The 23431-nt window shown below is 53.9% G+C and overlaps 10 protein-coding genes across 10 annotated transcripts; 5 read left to right on the top strand and 5 right to left on the bottom strand.

Moving 5' to 3' along the window:
• Nucleotides 1–133: 133 nt before the first annotated feature.
• On the bottom strand, nucleotides 134–793 carry CORC01_07756 (uncharacterized protein; the record flags this gene model as incomplete). Its single annotated transcript, XM_022619391.1, has 2 exons — nucleotides 134–440; nucleotides 603–793. 2 exons carry the CDS (start codon nucleotides 791–793, stop codon nucleotides 134–136), a joined length of 498 nt encoding a protein of 165 aa, XP_022474127.1.
• Nucleotides 794–3972: 3179 nt separating this feature from the next.
• CORC01_07755 (WLM domain-containing protein) lies at nucleotides 3973–5652 on the bottom strand (the record flags this gene model as incomplete). Its single annotated transcript, XM_022619390.1, has 3 exons — nucleotides 3973–5248; nucleotides 5298–5469; nucleotides 5520–5652. 3 exons carry the CDS (start codon nucleotides 5650–5652, stop codon nucleotides 3973–3975), a joined length of 1581 nt encoding a protein of 526 aa, XP_022474126.1.
• A 356-nt stretch (nucleotides 5653–6008) lies between these two features.
• On the bottom strand, nucleotides 6009–8279 carry CORC01_07754 (kelch domain-containing protein; the record flags this gene model as incomplete). The annotated part of the gene is made up of 4 exons (XM_022619389.1): nucleotides 6009–6284; nucleotides 6338–6610; nucleotides 6662–8158; nucleotides 8232–8279. 4 exons carry the CDS (start codon nucleotides 8277–8279, stop codon nucleotides 6009–6011), a joined length of 2094 nt encoding a protein of 697 aa, XP_022474125.1.
• A 563-nt stretch (nucleotides 8280–8842) lies between these two features.
• Nucleotides 8843–9067, top strand: CORC01_07753 (uncharacterized protein; the record flags this gene model as incomplete). Its single annotated transcript, XM_022619388.1, has 1 exon — nucleotides 8843–9067. One exon carries the CDS (start codon nucleotides 8843–8845, stop codon nucleotides 9065–9067), a length of 225 nt encoding a protein of 74 aa, XP_022474124.1.
• Nucleotides 9068–9895: 828 nt separating this feature from the next.
• On the top strand, nucleotides 9896–11514 carry CORC01_07752 (diacylglycerol acyltransferase; the record flags this gene model as incomplete). Its single annotated transcript, XM_022619387.1, has 2 exons — nucleotides 9896–10141; nucleotides 10204–11514. 2 exons carry the CDS (start codon nucleotides 9896–9898, stop codon nucleotides 11512–11514), a joined length of 1557 nt encoding a protein of 518 aa, XP_022474123.1.
• A 572-nt stretch (nucleotides 11515–12086) lies between these two features.
• CORC01_07751 (apurinic endonuclease) lies at nucleotides 12087–13613 on the top strand (the record flags this gene model as incomplete). Its single annotated transcript, XM_022619386.1, has 3 exons — nucleotides 12087–12441; nucleotides 12498–13109; nucleotides 13183–13613. The coding sequence occupies 3 exons, from the start codon at nucleotides 12087–12089 to the stop codon at nucleotides 13611–13613; spliced, it is 1398 nt and encodes a 465-aa protein (XP_022474122.1).
• A 436-nt stretch (nucleotides 13614–14049) lies between these two features.
• CORC01_07750 (uncharacterized protein) lies at nucleotides 14050–17791 on the bottom strand (the record flags this gene model as incomplete). The annotated part of the gene is made up of 3 exons (XM_022619385.1): nucleotides 14050–16196; nucleotides 16252–16693; nucleotides 16790–17791. 3 exons carry the CDS (start codon nucleotides 17789–17791, stop codon nucleotides 14050–14052), a joined length of 3591 nt encoding a protein of 1196 aa, XP_022474121.1.
• A 728-nt stretch (nucleotides 17792–18519) lies between these two features.
• On the top strand, nucleotides 18520–19797 carry CORC01_07749 (uncharacterized protein; the record flags this gene model as incomplete). Its single annotated transcript, XM_022619384.1, has 1 exon — nucleotides 18520–19797. One exon carries the CDS (start codon nucleotides 18520–18522, stop codon nucleotides 19795–19797), a length of 1278 nt encoding a protein of 425 aa, XP_022474120.1.
• An 899-nt stretch (nucleotides 19798–20696) lies between these two features.
• Nucleotides 20697–21647, top strand: CORC01_07748 (uncharacterized protein; the record flags this gene model as incomplete). The annotated part of the gene is made up of 1 exon (XM_022619383.1): nucleotides 20697–21647. The coding sequence occupies one exon, from the start codon at nucleotides 20697–20699 to the stop codon at nucleotides 21645–21647; it is 951 nt and encodes a 316-aa protein (XP_022474119.1).
• A 51-nt stretch (nucleotides 21648–21698) lies between these two features.
• Nucleotides 21699–22521, bottom strand: CORC01_07747 (uncharacterized protein; the record flags this gene model as incomplete). Its single annotated transcript, XM_022619382.1, has 2 exons — nucleotides 21699–22328; nucleotides 22390–22521. 2 exons carry the CDS (start codon nucleotides 22519–22521, stop codon nucleotides 21699–21701), a joined length of 762 nt encoding a protein of 253 aa, XP_022474118.1.
• Between the last annotated feature and the right edge of the window lie 910 nt (nucleotides 22522–23431).

Here is a 23431-nt window from a genome sequence, read left to right as displayed (position 1 = left end):
AACCTCTGTGAGGAGGAACGTAAAGAGAAAAAACACATCAGATGCAAAAACATCCCCTCATCCGCCCGCCCGGACGCACATTGAACGCACGTTTTCTCTTCGTAAGGGGGAAAAAAAGTCGTCCTTTTCCCAGTTACAAATCGTCCATGCCAAACGAGTTCTTGAGCGTAAACTCGACGTCGCCAACCGTCGCGCCGCCGGCGCAGACGGCGCGGAGGCTGCCGGTGGGGCACTTTTCGCGGGCGGCGCGGACGCACTGCTCCCACTTGTTCTTGGCAATGGTGATGCTGGCGCCCTCGACGGTGGTCTTGAGGGAAAACCGCGCGGAGCCGGCCTGGCCTGTCGTTGTGGAGGGGTTGCCGTGGCAGGCGGCGACGTCGCCCGAGATGCCGCTGCAGATGGCGAGTTCCGCGGCGTTTTGGTCGTGGAAGACGATGTGGCTAGGGGTTTTGGAGTTTTTGTTAGTTGAGGTTATTTTGAGATTCTATTTGCAAATATTGATGTTTGATATAAGGAAAGGGGGGGAGAGGAGAATGGAGGGGATGGTGTGAATTCTCATGCCAAGGGGTTGTCGTGTAAGTGGAATTGGTGAGAGGACGTACGCGTTGCGGTCGATGCAGGTAGCTTCCACCATTGCCGCCGGGTTCACGGGCTCCTGCATGCGCATGCTGAGAACCTCAAAGTGCTGCTGGGGGACGGTGAAGCGGGGCCATTTGTGGCTTCCGGCCGGAGCGGCGAGGGCCGTGGTGGCTGTGAGGAGGAAGACCAAGGTCTGGATGAACGTGGAGAACATGATTGTGGTGGTTAGGGTGGTTGGTTGTGTGAAAGGTGTCGGTGTGCGTGTAAGTGAACTCGAGGTTGAGGCTTCGGTTGTGGGGGAGTATCCTGAGAGCGGCTTTTCGTTTCGAGGTTTCGGTTCGAATGGATCTGCTATTCTTGACAAACAAAATCGATTCTCCCGAGTCGAGAAAGACGTGAAATTCTTGGTGTTGTTGGTCGGTCGGTCGGTCAGGTAGTGAGAGATATCGCGCGTGTTGGTGAGTCTGGTTGGTCGTCGGGACGCAGTTGTTTAGAACGGACTCGAAAGGGCTTCTTGGAAGAAAGAATGGAACAGATCACAGATCATCAGAGTTGGGGGGGAAAAAAGAAGGAAAATAACAGTCTTCAGACTGTCTGCGGGCTTTCTTGCGGAAAGATTGTGGAAGAGAAACAAATATCAAACGATTCATACTGAAGAGGCGGAACGGGAATGAGGATGGGCAGGCCACTAAGTAGGATCCGCAACCGCCAGATTCACAACTACGAAAAATCCCTTTCCCGCGCGCACTTTTGGGCTAAACTACCATGTGTAAACTTCCTCACTTCCCGTCCACACCCCCTTGGACCCTGGAACCCAGTCTGCAAATCCAAGAGCTGGCTTCCCCATGTCGCAATGAAGAGGAGGGGAGGGGTGTGTGCGAACTTGGCTAGGTACGAGTACTGTATTCATAGATGGCCTGGGTAACCGCCTATGGAGCCCTGGCCCCAATCCACTATGGACCCCTGATTCCCTTGCCATATCGAAGAAATGGGAGCGGGACGGACACACGTTTGTCACGTTGTGCGTGCGTACGTTGCGTGGTTGCGTTGCGTGCTTCGTACGTTCCCTGGCAAAGCCACAGTGTCTCCTCTTTCCTGTTGCCGGCCCGGTCAGGTAGACGAAACTGGGAGGTTTTCCAAAGAGAACCACGCGCGCGGGGGATTGTCTCTGTGCCTCTGCGAGTACGGGTATGGACCGCTTGTCTAGCACCCTAGGTGACCCTAGATGAGGTATTTGCGTCTCGCGGCTCACTCGAGCGGCGGCGGCGGCGACGGCGGCGACGGCGGCGACGACATATGAGTATTTGACCTCGGTGGGTAGCACAGCTTCAAATTCACCACGTTCGGGGATCCGAAGGGGATTGCGTCGTCCGAAGGGATATTAACCTTAGTAACATTAGGGTCACTAAAAGCAAAGCCTGTAATTAGAGTAGGCGTAGTGGTTGCTGCCAAAAGAAGAATAGCTGTGTGAACGGATGAAACCAATGTATCTTTCCCTCCCTCCTGTTCTGGAAAGACATCTCTCAGTCTCTCGCTCTGGCGCTCTCTTCTTACTGAGCTGCAGAGCATGCAGCAATGAGGTGGTAGTCAAAGTCCCCTGGATTCCTGGCGCATTGAAAAGCGAGCAGAAAAGTCCAGAAGGATGGAATGGAACAAGTTTCGGTGGTCACTTGGCCGTCCAATCGACACGGCGGCGGTCATCCGGAGTCGCAAGGTGAAACAGGGCCAGCAGGCCGGCAGGCCGGCAGCCCAACCAGCCAGCCACGCCCCCGAAGCGGCAGGCGACCTTGGCTTATTCGTGCGGTAAGGTACTGCACACTGCACACTGCACACTGCACGGTACGGCGCTCGTCAGTCGAGGCGATACATGCCTACCTAAGGTATTCTAAGCCTCTGAAACTCGAGCGGTGGGGTCTCCCTATCCCGGTATTCCCGCCCGTTTCTCCAGCGGCGCGACTTTGGGGGGACTGCCAATACCACCTACCGCAGTCGTGCATTGCCCCGGGCCGCCTCCCCTCTCTGGAAGCTTCCTCGACGCTAAGCGGCGGACGATGGGCTCCGGTTCGAAATCGCGGGAACATAAAAGACTAGGAGAGCCCTTGGAAGGTTAGAGGAGAATACCGGAGCTTGAGCTCAGGCTGCTCAGCTAGGGTGTGTTGCTAGGTAGCTTTGCTTCTTTTCGCCCAAGGTATCCGATAAGCTGTTGCCGGTCATTAGGATGTGCTGCGATATAGAAGATCCCCGAGAATAGGTATATTTCTAACATCCCCCGCTGCTGATGGTGGGTGGTCTTGTTCTTTAGTTCTTGTTCATGTTGATCATTGATCTGGGTATCTCGCTGTTTATCAAACACTTTGCAGAGTGTGCCCAGAATCCGGGTTTGGCGACATGTACTTATTTGCCAACCACAGTTTTTGTCCTTCCTTCCTTGGGATCCTTGAAATCTCCAGTCCAGGTTCTCTCCCTTGCTCTTCCAGACGCCGAGTAAGCGAGTCTCCGCGTCTTTCTTGGCTCTGGCGATCCCGAGCTGGTGATGGCACCCCAGGCATTTGTGCTGCTCAACGGGCCCTATTCGCGGACGGGTATCCAGCCCGCCATGCGCTCCCATGACTTGAACTTGAATCGCCAGCTTCAGCGACTAAAGCGATAGGTGGTATTCTAAGAGTCTCTGTTGGCAAAGCCGTGATTGATGATCAACTGCATACTTCAAAAGGTCACCCCCCTGGACCCATCGATCGGCCATCCGCCTTGCCTGGCCTGCTCTTTCTCCATGTTTCATCCTTATTGTTCCCCACTGGCCAACCTTGGTGGCTGAGGGGGTCCCATGCTGAGCCTGCAAGCCTGTGAGCCTGTCCGTGAATCGTGGTGGCTCGAATTTTGGACGAACCCACCCGCAAAACTTTACTTGACGAGTTGACGTATTAGTCTAAAATGAATGAGAGTCATTTTCGTAAATTGCCTACGAGGGTGTGACTACAGTCTATGTTCCCGCTTGCCTCTTTTGCGTAGGAAACGCGAATGAAAACGTTTCCCAGAATAACGACCCGTACCTAGGCGTGCTAGGTAAACAAATCAACCACACAGAGCTGAGCCCCAGCCAGAAACGAGCGAGTCCGACCGTGTGTGGCCCTTCACTACTGTGTAAGTGAGTTGACGATGGTGCGGATACTACTCGATATTAACATGCGCTCATCGCCTCATCTAGTCATGGCTCCTTTGCTTCCTTTTCCTTGCCCACATTATCCGTACATACTTTTGTTATTTACTTACATAGTACTTGTTTGCGAGTGCACCACAGTTGATTAGCAATAGACGCAATTTTTCCATTATCTGGAATTCATCTCTTTGGATGCAAAGGTCCTGTGTCACAACCTCATTGAGTAGTGACCCAACTCAACCTTGTTTTTTTCGTTTGCTCTGCCCGCAGACGCCGCAAACTCCAAAGTCGCCGGGGTTGAGATACGCGCTTCCCTGGCACGCGGCGCTCTCGCAGCGCCAGGCGTTTGGTACGCTTGCCAGATCCAGCACGTGGGAGCAGACGGCACACGTTATCGACAGGGCAGAGTTGGCAAACGAGCAGACTCCACAGAGGAATTCGGTTTCTTCTCCACCGGCCGTCGCATCGACCGCCGCTCTATTCGACTTTGGCCCTGATATCGTCGCTGACTCAGTCGTCGTCGCCCTCTCGGTCGATGGCGACGCCGTGGATACGCTGGACAGCGTGATCGGATGACGAGTTGCTATTGACCGGGGTCCGTCTCGCGCTTCTCTCTTGATTGTGGGGGGTGCACTCGCGATATCTAAAATTGGCGCCTCCTGATCGTCATCCGGCTCCTCCTTGACCTTGACTCGGGGAGCAACTTGTAGCTTCGGTGCCCTTCTCATCGATGCCTCCTTCTGTAGTGGCTCTGCTGCTCGGCTATGTGGCTGTCTGGCTGCGGCTTCAGCCTCATCGTCTACGGGCTCGCGCTTGAGCTCGAGATGCGTCTGTCGCCATTGCTTCACCGATGCCCGCAACTCCTGCAGCTCGTTCTGCGCGTCATGGTCATCGGGGTTCTCATCTTCGCAGACCTTGATCATGCCCCGGCCTTTGCCGTCCTTGATCGGCCGCCCATCAATGTCGACGGCGTCTTCGTTCTTGACGTCGGCCGGATCATCCTCGTACTCGCTTTCCCCGCTGTCGTCCTCATCCTTGACCTCGTATTTGATGTCCTCCTCAGGCTCCTTCTTCGTCTGATCGAACCGCGCAAGCGCTGCTGCGGCTCGCAGTTCGCGCCCTCGGGCACTCCCAGCCACGCGGGGCTTTGCCTGCGTGCGTTTGCCGCCTTCCAGCTTGACCTTGGCCTCCTCGTCGGCGCCCAAAGCCGTGCCGTTGGCGCCGAACTTCTTGAGGATTCGGCGCTCCTTTTGCTCCTTGTAGGACAACTTGGGCTTAATCTTCCTCTTACGTCCACGCGATCGATATGTGCCGCCACACAGGTGTTCCGGTAGCGGTTCCGAGGGAAGCGCGACGTTGTTCTGGAATTGTCCTGTACCCAGCAGGGCTCCACGACCCCAGATGCCGTCGCCAGAGTAACCTCGCTGCCAAAGCCCTCGCATCTGTTCGGCGTACTGGTTTCTGACGGCCCAGAATGCCCTAGAATGATTCATTTGCTTGCAGTGCGCCAGCCTTTGTTCGGTCAGCAGCGGAGTCTTCGGAGATACTCCATCAGACTTACTCGTGCATCATCACCATTTGGACGTACTCAAATGGTAGCCATCGTCCTGACCGAGACTTGAGAACCAGCTGAATGATTTCACCGGCATTAAAGTTCCTGCCAACGAATTCCCTGTTGAACTCGTACTCCTCCAGAGACATCACCGAAAGATGGTGCTCTTTCATGATGGGTACTGAATCTGGTCAGCTGGGCTCGGTTTTAAAAGCTCACGCAACAACTCACAACATTGTGCAGCGATTCGTTCAAGGAAGTCCTGGGCGATCTTTGCATCGTTGCCTTTCAGAGGCTTGATGAAGATGATTCGGTCATTTGGGTGCGAACGTTTCGCATTCAGCCGCTGAATGCCGATCGGCATAGTGGCACAGACAGGGAATTGGGAACCAGGATATAGAAGGTTAAATGTTACGGAATATCGCAATATTTCGCCTAATCTTTAGGCAGATTAGTTGGTCTTCCGCGAAGACCAAGGATATCTACAATGGAGTCTTGGTGGAGAGGAGGGCGTCGTCTAAGACTGGACGTGCCGAGAGGCAAAAGACGACAGAGCGCGAATGACGCGCAGTCACGTGCCCCACTTTCATGACCTTACGTTTCGGTGACTCTTTCCTGACTGCCTTCCCAAGAGACGGCTGCCTGGTCGAGCCAACTTTTGCTTGTTTCCGCATTTTGGGTTTCCAAGACTACCTTATGTGCATATTTCTGCTACGCTCATCACCGCCTTCTGGCACCACCAGCAGCGCCAGCATCCCCTCTTTCGGCAAGGGATACAACCTCACTAATACCAGCCGCCTCCTGCTCTTCCTCCAACGCCGTGATCTCCTCTCTGCAGTCCCACCACTTCTCCTCGCTGAGCTCGAAAGCCTTGGCTTTGATCTCCTTGATGGCGAGCGCCTCCACCTGGATATTCTTCCAGCGCAGGTTGGTCATGAGAATCTCTTGCCACTCGTTCGTCGTGCGCACGAAGAAGTCTCGTCTTGTCTCGAAAGGCTGTAATGTGTTAGCATGATTTTGATCTTAAGGCAAGGGCTCGTAAAGCGTACTCTTGGGTGGGGGAGACCATCGTCGACCGTTTCGGTAGCCTCGGTGTCGTCATCCTCCGCGGTGCTTGTAGGAGCAGTCGAGGTCGTTGCGTTGGTCGTCTCAGAGCCGGCAACGGAGGCCTCGTCGCCCTGCTTCTTCTTGCGCTTGCTCGGCGTGTAGAATTGTCTCTTGTCTTCTTCCTCCATCTCGATGTCACCTTCTTCGTCTTCATCCTCTTCATCATCATCATCGTCATCCTCATCATCATCGTCGTCGTCTTCATCCTCGGACTCCTGCAGTGCCGTTAGTGAAGTCAGCCTAACTTCGAACCTGGTCTGACTTACAATCCAGTCCTCGACAGGTCTGTTGAAGATTTCTTTACAGCCGTCCATCTTGCCGAGGTCCACAGCGTACAGGTCGTCAAACGTGAACTCGCGGTCCTTTGCCTCGAATGTACCGCCATAGATGTAGAGTACATCATCCTGCACAGCCAACTGGGCATTGAACCGTTGGTGCGGCAGCTCCATTGTAATCGGCATTTCTCTCAGAGGGTTTGCATCCTCTTCCGGCACCTCCTCCTTCTTCTCAATCTCCATGTCGTCGGCATCTTCCAAAGACTTGCCTGTTTCCAGAGCAGCCAGCTGACGGAGGAGTTCCTCCTCTCGGTCTTGGGCTCGCGCCCGACGGCCTCCGCGCTGCTCGGACGGGTTGGCCTTCTTTTGCTGCCGGGATTTGCGGAGGGCGAGTGGGAAAAAGCGGTTCCGCTCAATGTTCCATGCGAAAAGCTCCCTGAAGAACTCGCTGTCCATGCCTTCTTCGCTATCCTCGACATCGTGCACGCCTCCAAACAGAATGCCACGGCCCTTGTGCCATGCCATGGTAGCGCCTGCACGTTTGGGGCTCGGAGCATTGGCTGGCTTCTTGCGCCGTTCCCAGCGAACGACTGGAGGCGCCGTCGGAGGCGAACCATCAGGCGGCAGCGACATCCTAAGGAAGAAACAATCATCGTGCACCATTGGCTTCAGAATATTCTTCTGTCCTTGGCTCGACCCCTTGGCCTGCTTGTTGGCCGCTACGGTAGCCTTTACTCTCGAGTAACCTCCATAGAGGACGGCGCCTTGCTCGTGGGGAAGGAACGTGAACGAAGACCGAGCGTCAGGCTTCAACTGGGCAGGAGGCAGAGTTGGACTGTGCCAAGAGAAGTTTTGGGTATCAAAGATCCACACGTCGGCAAGATATTTGGTTTGGTTTGAGGTATCCTGGAAGCCACCAAACAAGATGATATACTGCTTCCAGTATGTCATGCGGTGACCACTCCTGGCGGGAGGCGTCTTGCCCTTGCACTCAATCTTCGTCCACTCTCTCGTTGCAGGCTCCAGCCGCCAAAAGTCTGAGTAGTGATGGAACGTTCCTTGCTTTGGCGACGAGAATTCTCCGCCAAACAAGTAGACATGGTTCGGGTTCGACGCCCTCGTCCACGCGTGCCCGGAACGCGGCAAGGGGGCGTTCGGCGACGTCACGCACCTCCACTCATCCCGGTTGATGTAGTAGATGTGCAGGTCGTTGAAGAAGTGAGCCAGCGAGCCATTGAAGTACTCGCCGCCAAAGAGCAGCAAGTTGTTGCTGTCACAGGGCGAGGCCATGATGGTGGAAGCGGAGCGGGCCTTCGGCGGTCCCTCGCACACGGTCTCGGTGACTTTGAGGAACTGCTCCTGTTGCTTCCTGTACTCCTCGAGCACTTGCTCGAGGTCGACATCCTCGGCATCGCTGCCCTCGAGCTTTGCAGTCTTGGTCTTTGCCTTCTTCTCGCCCTTGTTGGCCTGCTTCTGCTTCTTTGCAGCCTACTCCATGTCAAGTTAGGCACGTTTTCTTTTCCTTCCTAGAGGTATGAAGATGAGGCAGTGAAACACGTACTAGCTTAGCTGCCTTGTCGTCACTCTTCCCCTTCTTAGCCTTTGCCATTTTGAGGGTGCAGTACAACGTATCGTGATACGTGCGGACGGATCAAGTCAGATATTGACTTTTGTGACGTCGGCGGGGTGAATGGTGGGATGATGATGGTGGGGTTCATCGTCTTGGGGAAAATTTGAGTCTAGTCACGGAGGGGCAATTTGCATTGGCTGATACAGTCATCAACTCTCCGCATTCACTGTGCTCTTGGACATTTTATAGGCGTAAAACAGTGCGAAATGAAACATCATTCTCTGGATATTTTAGAACTTCGAAGCCACGGCTCCTCGTCCAACGATATGAGGTCAATTGAATCGTTCATGGTGATTCTTTTGGATAAGACGATCGACCCAGGCAAGTTGATTCTTGAAGCGGCGTTCAGCGGCTGAGTGGTAGGTTTAAATGTCGCGTGCTTCCCCTGCCGTTCACCCGAACCCTCGACAACCGACTTGGCACGGGCCGGAAGCTGACTGGTCACTGTCTTTCTACTATTCATAGATGGCGCGGACAGCTGGTGATTTTCACATGTTTAAGCTTGGTCCAGCCCCACTGAGGCTTTTCCGCCAGTGTTGAGGATGGTAATGGAGCTCTGGCCAAGGTCCCAGGGAGGCATACGCGAACATGCGAGCACGCGAGGCACCTCGTCACACTCGTCCCACAGCTTTGCTCGAGCTAGGCAAGTCTCAGACCAACAGCTCAACGACGCTATGTTCGAGACAGTCGCGTCGATCGTTCTTGAGAATCTAGTGCAAGCCTGCAAGGCGCCGAGCCAAGTCCTCTGTGGAAGATGCTTCGTTTGAATGCCAGTCTACAATTCTGGTATACCACCGGGAAATTCGAAGGCCGTTTCAAGGACCTGGTAGAGCCCTACTCAATCGTTTTAGAAGCTGGTTAGTAACAGGAGGTAGTTGTGAGCTTGACAATCACATGCAAAGTGAGAACTGAGTGGTGGGACGAAATGAGCTTGACCGGGGTTTGTGCATCGACATATCACGACTTGTGCACATCTTACGTACTATACACGGTTTATGCACAAAAGTCGGCTTCTGTGCTCAGGGGGACAGCCGTAGACTGCAGCCGCTTGCCGGCATGTAACGTCATCGTCAGTGGCGGCAGCTCCGGGGTGCTAGCTGCTGATGCTCCCACGTCCCTCCCATCCGCACCCAGCGTAACCTGCCCTCGTTTCGCAACATCGGGCTAGCTGCCACCAAGCAACCTTTCCGCCCTCCCTTTGTGCATTCCTTCGCCCGCCTCCCTCATAGACTTTGGAACCTGTGCGCCAAAACTTTTCGATCATCGCTACGTATCGCTGGTCAAACCACCGCCCTTCCTGAATCAAGCCGTAGGTCTTTGACTAGCAAAGGAGGTCTCCTTCGAGCTCTCAGCCCACGCCCACGCCTACGCCCACGCCTGTCCGAGGTCCGGCCCTGCCTCCAGCCGACGCCTACGCAACTATGTCTAACTTTGGGGACGGGAACAAGGTGGCTGTCCTTTCAGGTAAGAGACAACACATTCGTACATAAACATCCTTCGTCTCTGCATCCACTCTCCGTACACACTCCATTCGAGACCCGGGTTTGGATTGCCGCTATCGACAACCGAGCCGCCATCAACCAAGATCCGCCATCATGCCTCGCAAGAAGGGTTCCGCAGCTCGTTCCAAGTCGCCAGCCAAGAGGCAACCTGTCAAGAAATTCAGCAACCCTCAGCTCGCGTCGCAAGCAGCTGAGTCTGGGAACAGCAAGGTTAACGTTGTAGCAGAAGCTCCAGAGCTTGGGCCACCAAAGCCCTCAACCACCGACACCCAGACCCATGATGAGGTCCAGAGACCTGCCGCTGAGAGGCAGGAGTCCAATCATGAGTACAGCGCCACCGTAAGTTGATGTAAACCAGACTACCTGCTTCCGCCTTTGTCTGACCATGATTCCTTTGACAGGGCCTAGACGACTCTCCGAAAAGCCCAGGCAGAGGCCATCGACGATCCCCATCTGCGGCCAGGAGCAACGGCAGCAAGACGGAGGAGAATGACAGCAACGGCAATGCGGTGGACCTAGAAAAGAGCTTTGGCAGCGAGGGCACTGCTGATGAAACCCTCGTCGATGGACTTGAAGTCGAAAGATCCGATTCAACAAGCGTCAAGGGAATGAGCGACGATAACTACCCGCGTCTTACTACAGCGGCACATGGGCGAAGGAACAGCCATCGCCTCGGATTGAAGGCTGCAGGCATTCGCTTCGCACCCCTCCAAGTTCCCTTCCAGCGCCGTCTTCAAACCGGAGCCGTTCTATTTCACGGCCTGTCAATCCTTACATTCGTCTCGGTCTTCTTCTTCCTCGCGGCCATCCCCTTTACCTGGCCTCTCCTGGTTCCTTATCTCATCCACCTTTCACTCTCTGGCGTTGCATCCAATGGCAACCTGAAGCTCCGCTCAGAGTGGTTGCGATCGCTTCCCATTTGGAAGTTCTTCGCGGCGTACTATCCCGCCGAGCTTCACAAGACCCACGATCTGCCCCCGACTAGGAAGTACATTTTCGGTTACCATCCTCACGGAATTATCTCACACGGCGCATTCGCGGCGTTCGCGACTAATGCTCTCGGATTCGCTCAGAAGTTCCCTGGGATCACTAACTCATTGTTGACCCTCGACAACAACTTCCGAATTCCCTTTTACCGCGACTACATCCTGTTCATGGGTGTTCGATCTGTTTCTAAGGAGTCAATCTGGAACACACTGAGCAAGGGTGGAGCGAATGGCGAGGGGATGGGACGGGCAGTCACAATCGTTGTGGGTGGCGCTAGAGAGTCGCTTGAGGCTCAACCTGGAACTCTCAGGTTGATTCTGAAGGGACGCAAGGGCTTCATCAAAATGGCCCTCCGGACTGGAGCTGATCTCGTCCCTGTTTTGGGTTTTGGCGAGAACGACCTCTATGATCAACTCAGCCCGAAGACCCACCCCTGGGTGCACAACTTCCAAATGTTTGTGCTCCGCGTCTTCAAGTTTACTCTGCCGGCTCTCCACGGCAGGGGGATTCTCAACTATGATGTGGGCATGATGCCGTATCGCAGACCGCTCAACATTGTAGTGGGCAAGCCTATCAAAGTTACCACATCGCCTACGGCACAACCTACTCAGGAGGATATCGACCGGATACACGAATTGTACATTGCTGAGCTTCAGAAAATCTGGGACACATACAAAGACCAGTTTGCGCCTGAGCGCAAGGCCGAGCTTCAATTCATTGCTTAAAGTGGCAAAGGATTTACCACAGGTAGTCACCTCTTCTTTTGTTACACGATTTCTTTGAGTTCAGTACTCTGTTCTTGTCTTCCTCAAAACAAAACACGGCAGCGGCGGTTGAATTTGGCGCCTGGATGGTAACCGGGTGGAAAACGGGAAGCAAAGTACACTGGACATCGGGATGGCTAGGTACAGTTCTCAGTACATTCAGGTATTCAATTGAAAATCTGATTAAAACCAAACTACCGGTTCTCGTCGAAATACAGAAACGTTCACCTGCTGCGTGCTCACCACGTTGGTCCGACCGCGATATTTCCTGAAGTAAAGTAAGAAAGCACGGACTTCGCTGCTCTATGCTCAATTGCACATTAAAGTCACCTGACATCGCGCACGTATGACGCGGACCTTGACGCGTGATGACTATTGGCCCGCCGACGACGGTCCTTTGCTTTTTGGAGGTCTCGATTTCTCTTCCTCGACACACCCGACTCATCCTCTTTCCGATCGTGTGCGAATTGATTTCTCTTCACAAAAAAGTTACTGCGAAGAATCGTTCAGCTCGGTACAAATTGAAGAAAGCCATGCCTCCCCGCACTTCTGCACGCAGAAAGGCGCAAGCAGTCGTCGAGACCAAGGTCGAAGAGACAACCACCACGAAGACGAAGGGAGCCAAGAGCACGACCGTCGCTGCCTCGAAGACGAAGAGCATGACCGCCAAGAAGCCAGCAGCGAAGCGCAAGGCCGCTTCGGACGACGAACACGAGAGCTGCGGAAGCGGCGCGGAGGAGGAGGAAGAGAAACCTGCGAAGAAAAGGAAGACAACGACAGCCAAGGGCAAGGCGAAGAAGGAGGACGACATGCCGTTGGCAGACAGGACAGCGGTGTCTTCGCTGAAGAGGGCCATGTACATTGGCGCCCATGTCAGCGGTGCTGGCGGTACGTGGTCGCGAAACTCTGTCCTCAGACCTTTGCACTAACAGTCGGTATCATAGGTGTACAAAACTCGATTCAGAATGCCGTCAACATTGGTGCCAACGCTTTCGCCCTATTTCTCAAGTCACAAAGGAAGTGGGAAAGTCCTCCCCTGGCAGCCGATGCGAAAGGTCAATTCGTCTCCCTCGCAAAGGAACATAACTACGACGCCGGCGCGCATGTCCTCCCCCACGGCTCATACCTCGTCAACCTCGCCCAGGCGGACGCCGATAAGGCAAAGCAGGCATACAAGAGCTTCATAGACGACCTTCAACGGTGTGAGCAGCTTGGCATCAAGCTATACAACTTCCACCCAGGCAATACGGGAGGAGAGGCTCGCGAGGAGGCGTGCGGACGTATTGCAGCGCAGCTCAATACTGCGCACAAGGCGACGAAGAAGGTGATTACAGTATTGGAGAATATGGCCGGGACCGGCAACGTCATTGGTACCAAGTTTGAGGACTTGAAGCAAATCATTGACAAGGTCGAGGACAAGGAGCGAGTCGGCGTGTGCATTGACACTTGCCACGCTTTTGCAGCGGGATACGACCTACGCACGCCGGAAAAGTTCCACAAGACAATGAAGGAGTTTGACGAGGTTGTTGGGAACAAGTACCTCAAGGCGTTCCACCGTGAGTCTATACCCCACCGACGCCCATCTAGATTGCTCAGCGCTCTGGTAGCCAATACTGACACCGCAAAAAGTCAACGACAGCAAGGCGCCCTTCGCCTCCCACCGCGACCTTCACGCGAACATTGGCACGGGCTTCTTGGGGCTCCGCGCCTTCCACACGCTCGTCAACCACGAGCCCTTCCAGAACCTCCCCATGGTCCTCGAGACGCCCATCGACCACAAGGACGCAAACGGTAAGACCGTGGAGGATAAGAAGGTGTGGGCGGACGAGATCAAGCTCCTGGAGCGCATGATTGGCATGGACGCCGAGAGCGACGAGTTTAAGACGCTAGAGGCGGAGCTGCAGCAGAAGGGCGCGGGCGAGAGGGGCAAGATTCAGGACCAGGTCGACCGCAAGGCCGAAAAGGATGCCAAGAAGGGGGCCAAGGGGGGCGCGAAGAAGGGCGCGGCGGCTGGGAAGGGTAGGAAGAAGAAGGTTGAGACTGATGATGAGAGCGAGTGAGCGACTGACTGACTGGCCTGGATATCTGGACTGTGTATCAATACGTGTTGTGGACAGCTGAGTCGCGTGTAGTATCCATGAATAAGTTCACGCTGTAAGCTAAGAGACAGTCTGAACGCGATAACCCCTTCAATGCCTCGAGAAGTTTTGCGTTGCGATTGAGAGGATCTTGGAAGACCTGCAGTCAGACGGCTCAACAGTGCAACCCTTGCATCGTACGAATCCATGTTTGAAAATTGAACCATCAAGCATATCACAGTGCCATGGAGCATCATCATCGAAGATGCAGAAAAGTCATTATTCAAGTCTAAGACAAAACACAACAAACGCACCAGTGGTATAGGTAGTTCAAATAAACCATCTCCCCCTAACAGAGCCCAGAACGCCACCCTCTTCTTCATCAAATCATACATGAAGACAAGTTTCCCCTTCTCTCTCACCTCCTACCCTTGGCGAAAGCCTCCACCTTGCCAAGAAGACTCTTCAACCCCACGCCCCTCTCACAATTACCCTCCAGCCAAGCCTCCATCTTCTCCCTGACGCCGCGCATGCTCTTGAGCACCGGCATGCGGGCACCCTCCTCCACAGCGACAAAGGAGCCCGGGTTCAGCAGCAAATCAAAGCACTCGCCCCAAATCTCCGTCTGCCAGTAGCGCTTGAGGCTCTCGCGGACGCGGTACTTGCGGCCCCCCGCCCCGATCCCGCCCTGGTCGCAGCGGACCGTGTCAATGTACTTGCCAAAGAGCAGGCAGTGCACGATGCCCGCGAGGCCGTGGTAGTCAATCTGCCACGTCCACGGCCGGCCCTCGCGCATCTCGGCGCAGTCCTGCGCGCTCGTCTTCCAGTCCGCGATGAAGCCCACGTCGGGCACAAAGTTGCGCATGTCGATGCCGCGCCCGAAATCGATGAGGGTCACGCCCCGCGCGTCCCAGCCGCCAGAGCCGGCGGCGCTGTACTGCGTTGAGAGCGGCTGGTCGTTGCCGCCGTGGTCGAGGCGGAGGAGGCAGTTGTCCACCTTGAGGTCGCCGTGGAGGACGCCGCGGGCGTGCAGGGCCTCGACGGTGCGGAAGAGTTCAATGGTGAAGAACATGGCCAGCTGCTCGTCCATGACGGCAGAGGGCTCGGCGCGGAAGAAGTTGACGACGTCGAGGACGCTCCCGTGGGGGTGGTACGGGAGGAAGAGGAACCCCTCGTCTTGGTAGAGGTGGAACTCGTGGGCGTAGGAGACGGAGGCGGCGGCGCGGTGCTGGGGACCCAGGCGCGTATGGGCGAGACGCATCATGTGGAACTCCCAGGGTGTTGGGGGGAGTTCCATCTTGAGTGCTTCCAAGGGGCTGCGATGACTGACGGCGAATGCGCCCTGACCCATGGCCACCACCCCGTTCTCGTCCTCATCTTCCTGGTCTGCGTCCGGGTTCTCGACGAGGTAGACCGGGGCAAACGCGCCTGCACCGAGCTCCTTCCTGATGGTGTACTCTGTAGCGATATCGGGAAACTCGATGGTGACGAGGGCACAGGCGTTGCTCATCCTGTCTCCGCTCTTGGACGCCTTCGTCATGGCCTTGGCGAATTTGCGGATCTCGTTGCCCTTTTCGTACTTCTCATGGCTGTGGTCATAGAATCCCGGGTATGAGTCCAGCGAAGGATGCATGTTGGCGAGGATCTCGTTCCTCACAACTTCGTCGACTGGATTACACTGCAACTCCTTAATGATGGGACCCTTGGGAGGCGCTGGCTTGGACGGAGCAGTTTTTGCCTTGCCGAGAAGCGGCTGAGGGATCTTGATAGGACGAATCTCGCTCAGAACCTCCCTCAATGGGCTACTACCCGGCTCCTCCATGCCGGAGTCCTCCTCATCGATGGTTGACTCCACGTCGTCTCGGCACGGGGTCTCGTACTTCGCCTTTCGTTCTGTAAACGCAAGGGAGGATTCGGTCCTCTCCGTAATAGGGGTCATGAAGGGGAGGCGATTATTGGCCATCTCGACCGGATCCCTAAACGGCCTTGTTCTGGGCTCATAATCCTCAGGCGGTATCGGAACGTAAATCGTCTTTGTCCTTGGCGGGTAATCATCGTCCTCGTCTCCTTCGTCTTCGGCTTCCTGCTCATCGCCTGATTCTCGGCCATCCTGGGAACCGGTCTGCTCATCCAGTGGAGGGCCAGTAGGCTCAGAATAGTTTGGACCCATCATATCAGAAGCTTGGGTATCGTCTGCACCGTTCTGAGTTGCTTCCTCCTCAAGAACTGGGACATGCTTGCGTGTAGAGAAATCAGACCATTCGCTGATACTCTTGACATCTGAGCCATCTTCATCAGCTTCCTCATCGTCGTTGTCGTTTTCGATTTGGCGGGTCGTCATGGTGTTTTCAACCTCAGTGTAGTCGCCATCTGTCTCATAGTCATCATCTTCGTCGCTCTCTTCCTCTTCTTCCTCATCATCTTCTAGAGGGTTGGATTGAATGGGCTGATTGAAGATCTCATAGATCTCATCCGTAGCAGCCCGAGTATGGAGCGTCATTGTCGGCTCGGCCGTATTCCTCTTTTTCAGCTTTGGCCTAGACGGTGAGTCTAGGTTTGCTTTGACTGTGATTGTATCAGTTTCGATAGAATGTTGCGTATTGGAAAGAAAGATGCTTACTGATTTGGGTTTCGTTCATCTCCATCGTCTTCTTCTTTTTGCTCTTGGACCCCTTCTTTTTGACTATGGCTCCATTTTCATCCATGACAACGGTTTCTGTGTGAACAACTAGCTTCTCCTGTACCAGGTGACTGAGGTCGTCGACCATGGAAGGCTCAGCGCTCATCATCTCCGAAGGAACTTCTTCTGTTAGTGACACATCATCCCACGACACATCCAGCCAACCTCGGGTCATTGCCCAGACTTCCTCAAATCCAAGCTCCGAGCCAGGTTCTTCCGGAGTGGGATAGAGGGCCTCAAGGCTGACAAAAATCCGCTCCTTTTTCCCGCTCACGGGATTTACTACTGTTTGATTCTTGGATGGCACGAGAGTAATATGGGACTTGGACATTTGCGTCCGTGATGATCGTGATTGGGCTTTGGGTTGCACTTTTGATTGCAACTGAGACTGAAATACAAATAACGCCATAAAGCCAAACATTAGTCCTATAATCATCAACATCCAGGCATTGGGAAGTTCAAGTAAAATAGTGCTTACCGTATCCTTGAAGATAGCCATCTTGGGGGCAGTGCTCTTCTTCCCGCCAGCCTTCAATGTCTCTCCTGCCCACGGCTTGGGCTCCATCACATTCTCCTTCTTCCGGTCGCCCAGGGATCCGATGGAATCCCAGCCCCTGGAGCTCTGTCCACGCGACGACAGCACTGGGGGCGCCGAATCGGCATCTGAGAAGATGGCCATCTTAGCCTTGCCAGGCTTCGCCGCCGTTGAGCTCACGCCCTGACTGGGGCGCGGGGCCTGGGGGTCAGCAGCTACAGCTGCTGCAGCGCGAGCAGCGGCAAAGGGATCAATCTTTGCAGCCAGAGCGGGCCGTACGGTGGGGAGTGCTGGTGATGTGGGCGCGTTGTCTGCCTCGGGCTGGTGGGCGAGTCTCTCCTCGAACTCCTTGAACTTGCGGATCAGGCGCTGGACTGGCCTCGCCTCGCGCTCAATTCCGAGCTTGTAAACCTCCTCTGCTTGACTCCATCGTCCAGCACCCTCGAGCCAGGCAGCGTACTCCTCGTAGAAAAGGGCGAGAGTCTCTCCGATGTTGTGTCGCGACAGGAAGAGGAAGGTCTCGCGCGGCGAGTCAGCGAAGAATTGGATGTACAGAATCCAAATCTTGAGGTATCTCGGGTCGTTCTTGTACTGTGATGAGCCAATGAAAGTCTTGGTTGCGCGCTCGAGGAGCGTGTGAAGCTGAGACTGTGGTGTGGCTTGCGCCGAGGGGTATGCGTCTAGGGTCCAGCGCACGTAACGGTCGAAGATGTCTAGAGGATCGTCCGACTCGGAGATGTTCTGGAGCTCCTCCTCGTACTCGACTCGAATGCAGTCGTTGACATTCTTGGTGTCTGATGGTGTCGGGGTATTCAACTTGTGCAGAGGCGAGGGCGAGAACAGCTCGGCCAGCTTTTTGGCAGAGCGCCCACTGGGCAGTGCTTGGATGTTTTCTTTTTGCGCTTCGATAACGTCGAAGTTGATGAGGTCTTCGGAGGCTGCCATGGTTAGTATCGTCGCGGCAATTTGCCGTCGCGTCGCCGGGTGAGGTGGTGCTGGAGTAGTGCGTCTGGGTTGTCGATGTCTGAGTTGGAAATGGGGCAGCGTCAGAAAAGGAAGCCCAGTGTTGTGGTGTTGATTATTGATAACGATAACAGATCAGCAGCCATGTGGGTCGTGTAGCGCGTTGCTGTGACAACGAGTCATCTCATCTCGGCTTATGTAAGACGATCATCTTCACCGAACTCGGTGTGCTCACATCGTCACTCTCCCTCACGTCAGACGGAACTTTACATAGGAATCGCAACGTGACTTCAAGCCTCTATATTACCCCTGTTGATCAACCTGTAAATTCCTTTGACACTACAAAAAAAAGGCTAGGAGGTGTCACTGGATATTGAACCGTTGTGCAAATTTCAAAATGACCAAAGATTTTAGCGTCGAAACACCTCGGTCCTCCGTTTGGCCTCTTCTAGCGCTCGATCCGTCTGGTTTTAGTGGCCGGTCCTGCCCATGTGCCCCTATCTTGTCCAACCTCTTCGAATATGGAAGTAAAAAGTCAGGATGACGCCACCCCAGTCATTCCTTTTTCTTTTTTTTGTCGACTCACCATTACGGATCCTATTTCAGTTATCACAATACTGCGAGTTTCTCCATACTTCTCACACGTCGAACGATGAATACATCCTTATGACTCTCAAATAGCCCTGAAAGCGCTTTACAACAGGTTCATCATGGACTCCTCACCATCGGCGACTTCGGGATCAAGTCTGTCCCCGAAGAAGCGCCTGCTTGACCTGCCCAACGAGCTTATCTGCTGCATCGTCGACTCTGTCGTTCTTTTGGGGAAGGACAGATACGATGATTCCAGAAATACCCAGACCATATCGAGCCTTTCGCGCACCTGTCAGATATTCCACCATCTCTGCAATCCTCAACTGTACTCCACTATCAACTTGGATGAGTCCAAAGAAGCCGCCGGTCTCTTGATCCGGTCACTTATTGAGGCGCCCGAACTTGGGATTCACCTGCAGCGTCTTACGCTACGCGTGATATGGGAATCGGCAGAACACTGTGAAAAGGGATTGCGGAGACGACTTACACAATCGCAGAGCAATGCAAGACATCATCCGGGAACTCTACCGAATTTGCGGCACTTGGAACTGGAAGACCCTGCCGTGTACTTTATGAACATTCCCGATGTTCCTCGCATCTTCACCAGTCTGCTTGCGCTGCCTCCTCTCACATCGATTCTTACACGATACGACAACGATCGATGGGGAGGTCTCGCCCAAGTCGCTTCTGCTGTACCTTTCGCCTTGGAACAGATCCGCTTCCACGAAACTGCAATACGAGGACCCGAATTATGCCGGCTACTCCAGCTGTGCCCCGGTCTCCGAGTCCTCGAAATCGAAATCGATTATCACTTTTTTTCTCCTTGCTTCCAGCCCGCCACACACCCGGGTATTACCACTCACCTTTCTACGGCGCTCTCCTCACTTTGTCCGCGCTTGCAGAGACTTACATTGCTACATGGGGACCTCTCAGCACTTCGTCTCCCTGACGAACCACGCCTCACGTGTCTTACAGACTTGGAAGATCTCACCGTATTGGAGACCGAACTGCCAACCATCTTCCGAAGTCCCGAAGACATGGTGAACGTGGATATCGCCGCGCGTCTGCCAGCCAAGCTCACGGAGCTGACTCTCCATGACATTTGGTACTCAGATCCGAGATATTGTCTGTATTCTTTGGCGCCAGGCTCTCGTCCTTGGATTCATGAGAGGTTGGATGCCAGAACTGAACCTCTGACTGCGATGCTCCTGCGTCTGGCGTCATCTTGTTTGGCCGGTGAGCTGCCTGATCTCCGAAGAGTGGCCGTCAAGACGCCAACATACGAACACGACAGAGGCAACACTTGCGACAGTATCTCAGAAGCTTTTGCCAAGACTGGAGTTTTGTTCGAACTGATTTCCGCTCACTCAACTTTTCCGTGTCCATTAACGCGATAAGGCGCGATGCATATGATTTTAGAAAGATCTATATCCCTTCAAATTGAGCATGTAGTCAACGGTGTTTTTCTTCGAAAGCTAGACTCGTAATTACACAGGAGCTTTTTGGTTGGGTATCTGTCAACTTTAGTACAACGCAACTTGGTGCTTTTAGAACTACAAGTGCTAAATCAAATTATAGTCGAACCCGTAACCTAATGTGTAAAAGCCTACTGCCCAATATTTATTGAGAAAGTATAAATGGAACGGATGAGACATCGCATGCTGTCTTGCGCAAAAGAAACCTACTAAGACTATTTAGTAGCAGCTTACCTCCTATGGTCTCGGCCTCAAATGAACGGTCTTTTTTCCAGTACTCTGAGTGTTACTGTAAGTTGAATGTTGGCTGCTTAGATGCTTTTCATTTAAAAGCTGTACCCGCGCTGCGTGGTGTGCAACTTCCAACTCCCAATTTTCGTTTCTCATGCATAAGGTAGGTATTCTTCGATAAGTAGGCATTCTGTCGAACCCACATCATGTCTAGAGGTTCAGGGTAGTATGGATTGCAAAAAGTGGTAGGGGCACGATTTAATTTTATAAAACACTATACAGTTCCCTCTCCTATAAAGGTTTCAAATGCATCGTCTGAACTTTCCGGGCTCAACGCCTCTTACAATGCAGGTGGCTGCAGTTTACAAAAGCTCCCTGCCGACTTCCGGAGCATTCCCGATCCGCACACGCGGGGTTCTTACATCACGTCATACGGCCCGAAATACAAAATAGCGGTCTTCTTGAGCATACTTCCACTGCGCATCGCGTACTGAAGCGAAGTACCGACACCAGCAGCAGCGCAGGGTTACCTCTATCATCGCCTATAGTCTTCACCTACCAATTCCGTGGCCGCTCCTCACTCTCCAACAATGCGTGTCGAAAAGTTCCCCCTCTCACCACCGAGCCTAGAGGAATTGGCCGAGCGACTGAAGGGTCCCCTGGCCGCCAACTACGAGCATGCATCAGTGACTGTGGTTGCTTGCCCCAATCTACGAGAAGCGCCCTTTCATCTGGCGACCGAGGGCCTGTCGGGCGACGAAAAGATTGCAGACGTCGGCGGCCAGCCAAACCTCTTTCCCCGCCCTCGGCTTGACAGCATCTGGTCCTTGCCGGAGATTGGCAGAAGCATGGAGATGAGCCCCGAAAAGGGCAGCTTGATCGGCGCCGGCGCCGGTCCCTTCCACATCATCGGACAGAACAGCGAGCTGGCGCCGAACCTCAGCTGGCGAGGCGGTCTTGACAAGGTGGACAACAAGAGTCAAGTCATCCAGGTCAAGCGCACCACCGGGGAGGTCAGCGTCGGAACGAGTCCTTCTGTAGACTGCGGCCTGATGGTTAATCTGTACGGTTCCCTGGGCGAGCCGGGGCCGGTACTCAAGATCACAGCAAAGGGCCGCAAGGGGTCTGAGAAGAGCTTCACCGAGTGCATCCGGAAAGGATTGAATACTGCGTATGGCGACGAACGGACCATTAGTCTCGGCGGAGCCTTCGTCGTCAAGGCAGGCAAGGCAACATACCACATCATGCCCGATTTCCCTGCTGAGCGCAATCTACCTTTTAAAGACAGAAAGGAGGTGGAAGACTGGTTGACCTTTCACGATTTCGATTCGCCCATCGTGGGACTGTCTGTATTGCATTCTGCGGACCCGGGCAACAAGATGGGGTTGCGGATCGAGCATACGCACGCCTTTTCTCCTCTAGGGAAGGATGCGGGAGGTCACTACCATTATGAAGCCGAGGGAGAGGAAGAGGCTATCGAGTATGAAGGATACTTCAATACGGCAAAAGCGATATACAGGGTAGACAAACCGGCGGTTTAATCAAAGTATAGAAACAGACAGTCATGTCTATAATACCCGATAATCAAGCTTTTACCAGAGATCCTCATCCTCCGACACTTCGTCGGGAACGTTGAGACTATGTTTGAGTTCCTTCATCCACTGGCGGGTCGGCTTTTCACCAAGTCTGAGTTCTTTGTAGGCGGACTTGAGCGGCTCCGGAAGCTGATTCGCATCGAGCAAACCGTCGTCGTCGACGTATTGCTCCATGTAACCGATCATAGCCATAGCAAACGAGCCCACTGGCTTTCCTGAGTCACGAGCATAGAGTCTCAGATAGGCCTCCAGCAGCACGTGAGACTTGGGGACCACGACAGAGCTGTTGCTCGATTTGAAGGCACCAGATCCGCGACCAGGCCGCCAGGGTGGAAGCACGTCGCGGTCGCAAGCGAGAGCAAACGTTGGCGACAGCTTGGTATCCTCAACTGACAAGAGGGACTCTTCCAAAGTCGGTAGGAACCACAGGGTCTCAGACTGTAGATAAAGACCTATGGTGACTTCCGAGCCTTTGATGTGCACATGGAATGTAGGTGGCGGCGTTCGACGTTCAGGGGAGCTTGCAAGACAGAGCTCCACGGAGGGGCATTGCTGGAGATCGGGCAAGTCTGAGATGACATCTGCGCCGACTGAAATCAATTGATCCGGGACCACGAAATCTATTGACTATGGTCTTTGTTAGTCTGGACATTGACGAGAGTAGTGCACTGTTTCGGGATGAGTTTACTCCTATGATTGAAGGTACACCGTAAACATTGAGCAGGCAGTGACCCCAGAGTACGCAAGGAATCTTGGATGCTTTGAGGGCCGAGGCGATCGACTCTACAAAGGACTCCGAAGTTTCTTCGATCCCGAGCATGTTTTAGCTATTGGGCAGGGACTGTATGACCTCGAGCTTGATTGTCCGTGAAGCGTGATAAGACCAAAGGCCGCTCAACAGATGGCCTGACCAGCACGTGGAAATATTGTTAGCGGTCGAGCAAGTTGGTTGGGTCACAAGATTAAGTTAGCACACACCGCTGTATATACCACCTTGCGTATAGGTATGTGGAGATGGTCCCTCTGAACGGCCTCTTACAACTTGCCATCTTCAATCCCGGACTCCAATCCAAATGGTGCGCTATTCGCTTCGCTGTTAGTTTTCGGAATTGTCTTAGCTTCACTCTTTCGGGACTGCGATTACAGATATGGACCGAGGCACTTCCAGTACGGACCGTTTGGGCTGTGGACCGCCGAGCAACCGATTCCGGCAACGCCAACGCCAGTCATCTGCCCCTCACCGTGGCCCATGTTGGTCCGGCTCCTTACCCAGCAGGCCTTGCCTGCCTAGAATCGCGGCGGCTGTTGGAAGAGTTGAACGGTGAGCCCATGCATGTACCTGCAAACAACAGTCGTGTACCTCGGCGACTATCTGTCTGCAGGCGCTTTGTTGGATGCCTTTTCCTTGCGAGAATTGGCGAGAATCCGCCACGTCGTTTTACGACCATTTCTATTTTCCAATACGGCTAAATTGTGTCGGCGCTTAGCCAGGTCGTTTTCTGGGCTGCGTGCAATCATCGTACAAACGAAGCCGGCTGACAGCTCCCTTATTGACCCCCTGTATCCCTTTGTAGACGAGATAGCTGAATGACTACCCTTACAATAATCCGGGACGCGATCGCTTCGGTTCTCCTCGCAGCCTACTGCTAAAATCAACATATTTCAGCAATTCACCCCTTGGTTTATATTTCACCTCATCTAATTGCGCGACTTGCCCAAAATAATGTTGA

The sequence above is a fragment of the Colletotrichum orchidophilum genome (genome assembly GCF_001831195.1).
Source record: "Colletotrichum orchidophilum strain IMI 309357 chromosome Unknown Scaffold_63.1, whole genome shotgun sequence".
Taxonomy (NCBI): domain Eukaryota; kingdom Fungi; phylum Ascomycota; class Sordariomycetes; order Glomerellales; family Glomerellaceae; genus Colletotrichum; species Colletotrichum orchidophilum.
The sequence above is the reverse complement of the archived record's forward strand: the minus strand, read 5'-3'. Positions and strand labels throughout refer to the sequence as shown.